The sequence below is a fragment of the Triticum urartu genome, chromosome 6A (assembly GCF_056163025.1).
Source record: "Triticum urartu cultivar PI428250 chromosome 6A, HENAU_Tu73, whole genome shotgun sequence".
NCBI lineage: Eukaryota > Viridiplantae > Streptophyta > Magnoliopsida > Poales > Poaceae > Triticum > Triticum urartu.
In genome coordinates, this window is record NC_141878.1 from 587,709,567 (window position 1) to 587,713,580 (window position 4,014).

The 4,014-nt window shown below is 52.3% G+C and overlaps 1 protein-coding gene across 1 annotated transcript; it reads right to left on the minus strand.

Moving 5' to 3' along the window:
* Nucleotides 1-910: 910 nt before the first annotated feature.
* LOC147966714 (uncharacterized) lies at nucleotides 911-1,754 on the minus strand. The gene has a single exon (XM_087527360.1). It carries the CDS (start codon nucleotides 1,675-1,677, stop codon nucleotides 1,087-1,089), a length of 591 nt encoding a protein of 196 aa, XP_087383486.1. The 5' UTR covers nucleotides 1,678-1,754; the 3' UTR covers nucleotides 911-1,086.
* Between the last annotated feature and the right edge of the window lie 2,260 nt (nucleotides 1,755-4,014).

Consider the following 4,014-nt stretch of genomic DNA (forward strand, 5'->3'; position numbering starts at 1 on the left):
CTGGCTAGCTACTATACTAGCACGTGTAGGTGCCTCTGACAATCACACTGAGCATGAGCAGCACGTACGTGAAAGCAAGAGGCAAGAGACCCAACCCATTGACCCGGAGCCATGCATGTGTTGCGCCGCGTGATGATACACCACCACCGCGGAGGCATTGTTTTTGTTGGGGTCCCGGGCGCAGCGCATGCATGTTCCTTTTTTCTCCGTGGGTCGGAGACCCGGCCGTGAGCCGAGCCGTGGTTGACTGACTAGCTTTTTTTGAGGGAGCCTGCACCTCTCCTCCCACGCGCTCCCCGCTTGCTGCTTCTTAATTCTTCTTGCGAAAGCTACTTGGAGAAAATAATTAGTTATAGTCGGTCACCATCACAGCGCGCATACGAACGTGTCACGGTCGAGCGATGGCGGTGTGCACTGAAATGCAAGTGACGTCGTGGCGCCATGTTCAGGACCTGCCTTTTCTCGGATCAATGCCGCGTATATCGTCCTAGGTTAGCTAGCTAGGGCAACGACACTTTCGGGACGGGAGTGACTTGACGAAAAGATCATGCATGCCTATTAGAGCTGGAACGCTGATCCCTCAAAAAAAAAAAAGAGCTGGAACGCTGATTATATGAGGGTAAGATGAAGATCAGGTCGGGCCCGATCTGTTGGGCGATGCATGCATGGTCGATTATATGTTCCCCGTTGCCCTTAATTATCTGCTACTCCTAATTTGTTGCTAGGCAGCTGGCCACTGGTCTGGTGACTGTTGCCTCTCAGCTCTACTCAACCAAGGTAACACGCACGGCACCGCACTGTCCGTTCGTAACTTTGTGTGCCCCAGCCGGGTCCAGCCCTCTCCCCATTGACACGTAATAAATAAAATGAGAGTCTGCACTGCAGTATAGAGTGTATAGTCTCAACGATCTGCACACTTACGTATACGGAACTTACCAAATATACAGGCTTATTCTGGCTAGCTACTATACTAGCACGTAGACATAGTATTGACTTAATAATGATCGATCAGCCATTATAGCTGCTGGCACACATAAGTGTATACGTATATATGTAAGTCGGTCGTGTCGTGTCGTCGTCTCGTCATCACGGCGCGCTGGGGCCGCCGGTCCACCACGGCGCGCTGGGCACGTAGGGGCCAGGCGGAGCCGTCGCCGGAAAAGGCTGGCCGTATGGTATTGGTGCCCAGGCAGCGGGCGGCGGGCCCGGGTAGTAGGGCGTCACCGGAGGAGGGTACCCCTCGACGTAGCTGCTCCCGTACCAAGTATGGCCCGGCGGCGGCGCCTGGTCGTGGAGCTGCGGGTCGGCGAGCAGCCCCTGGACCGCGTCGAAGTCGACGAGCCGAGGGTCCTCCTTGCCGCCGTTCCAGCGGCCGGATCGCTCCTGCTTGTTGGGCTTGGGCGGGATTAAGACGAGGTCGACCTTCTTCTTGCCGGTGGCCTCGTGGAGGCTCTTGCGGAGGCGCTCGGGGTCGGCCGTGGCCAGCAGGCGCACCTCCTCGGTGTCCTCCGTCGCCGACCGTTCCAGCACCGCCACCACGCCCGGTGCCAGCGCGAGGTTGTTCAGGGCGGAGCTCACCTTGGGCGTGCACCCGTCGCAGCGGCAGTGCATCGACACCTTGAGCACGAGCTCCCTCGCGATCGCCTTCTCCCCGCTGGCTCTCCCCGCGTGCGCCATCGACTGGTTGCTCTCCGTCTCTGGCTCTCTGCCACTATCTCACCGAACGAGATGAAGCTCGAGCTAATGACGAAGCAGAGGGGTGGATGCAAGTGGCTATATATGGAGGGAGACCGGAGACGAGACCACTGGACGTGACGAGGAACATTGGCAGGTGCAGTCTAGAGTGAGTGGGTCGCGCGCCTACGTGCAAAGGTCATAATTTTGCTTGTAATTCCACTGAACATACGCGCGCACAAAGATCACAATTTTGCTTGTAATTTCCACTGAACAAGCGCTCGTAATTTCCTCACTTGATTGCTTCATCGGCAAGGAGCGAAAGGAACGCGCAAAGATCACAATTTCGGTAGCAATTTCCACTGAACAACTGAACAAAGCCTAATCACAATTTGCTAAACTCCCTCATCATGCCAGCCACCCACCCGGCACTCGCCTACGTTCGTATACTACTACAAGGGAGGAAGTCAGGACGGGAAGCAACCCCGTAATCAATCCTCACATAACATCGATCGTATTAACACGGAGCAGCAGCACGTACGGGGGAAAAAAATTGGGTGGAGACGGGCTCCAAACCCCCGACTGTGCGTACCCGCTCTAATCTGTCGCCATCTGTCCCTGCTCTTCATCTGACGCTATCCTCTCATCCGCTCCTGTACGTACGTTTCTCGGCTCAAGTACTTCGCATCGGCTCGAAGAAAGAACTATTCAGCTCGTATCAATCACTTCTGCTGCGATCAGGGTTTCCATGGCGAGCGACTGGCGCCGTCTTCTCCACATGATTGGATTGGTGCGCGTGGGTTCCTTGATTCGGCGATGGCCGCAGCACGCCAGAACGACTCGCCGCCATCTCTCTCCCGTGGCCGCATCGGGCCGAAAATACACCAATGGCCTCCGCGGGTCGTGCCCCGCTGCCTGAAGTGCTGCCTCCATCGAGAAGGACGGGAGATGCCACGCCAGCGTTCGGCACTATTGTCGTCTTGGATCATGTAAATCACGCGGATGAGGACGGTTCCTGCTCCATCTCGTACAGCCCGCTGCCGACAGTGACCCTAGACGCAGCAAATTGCGACATAGACTTGCTGCTGCGGCATGTAATGGAAGTCCAGGAGTATGACACAGCCATGACACTGTTAGAATACTTGAACAATGAGAGGATCCACCATTTTATTATGCAACAAAATCAAAGATATGAGCATGTAAAAGAACATCAGTTTTTCTTTCAATTTATAGATGATCGCAAGTATCTATCCTTTTACAGATCCGAAAATTTACGATCAATAATTCTGAACAATTTACAATAAAGATTAATCATTATTTTTATCATAAGATTCTGAATCTTCAAATTCACTGAAGAAAGTACGTTGTAACCAAAATAACATGCTTCCTTGCAATCCATTGAGCAGAACTTCAGCAGGCATTTGACATCTTTCCCGACCTCGTAGCAGGCCATGAAATTGCACAAATAATACAGTCTATTTAACACGGTCTACTTCATGTTCTCGGTCATCGCCTTCTCCGTTTAACCTTTACTTGTTCCCTCTTCCTACCCCAACTATCTATGAATCGGCCACTCTAAACCTATTTGCAAGCCTCAACTATTAGTGCATCAATTATAATTCAGAGAAGTTCAGAAAACTCTGACATCTAAACTGCAGGAGGCTTTGTGGAACACAAACAAGTTGCGTGCAATGGTGCCGGCAGCATAGAGCATATAACAATGTTATCCAAGAAACTTACATGAACAACTGCTGCAGAAAAGGGAACATATTTTCGCTTACTGATAATAGAAATACAGTGTGATATCAAACATAGTTGAAATCTGAAAACTATACTCGTTGGACTATTATACAGTCATACTCTAGGGAGAGAGGGTATTACAATTGTGATGCCCATTGACAAAAAAATTGCTACACCGAAAGGCTAGAAAATCAAACTATTATGCAAGGTGCTGGTTCATCGGTGAAAAGCTGCTCTTTTTTGAATCGGGAAACGAATTCATTCAGTTGTTGGTTTACAAACGAGTGGGTGCACACGGATATCAAATCCGGCAAGCTCATGGCCACGAGAGCACTCTGGCGCCATGCACGCACGATACTCGCCGAGTTGGCGCTGCACGCCGTCAGCCAGCAGGGGCCCCTCCATGTCCAACTACGGCCGCCACGGCGGCTGCCAGTTTGATCTGGATCTTCTGACGCCGGCAAATCAAGCAGCTATCCCACGGACACATAAGGGCCACGATACCATAGCCGCCACTCCGCTCCGCCGGCGTTGCTCGGCCTTGGCTGTCCGCTGAGCATGGAACCAGATGGGGAATCGTCTTCAGTTTCGTGAGCCGAT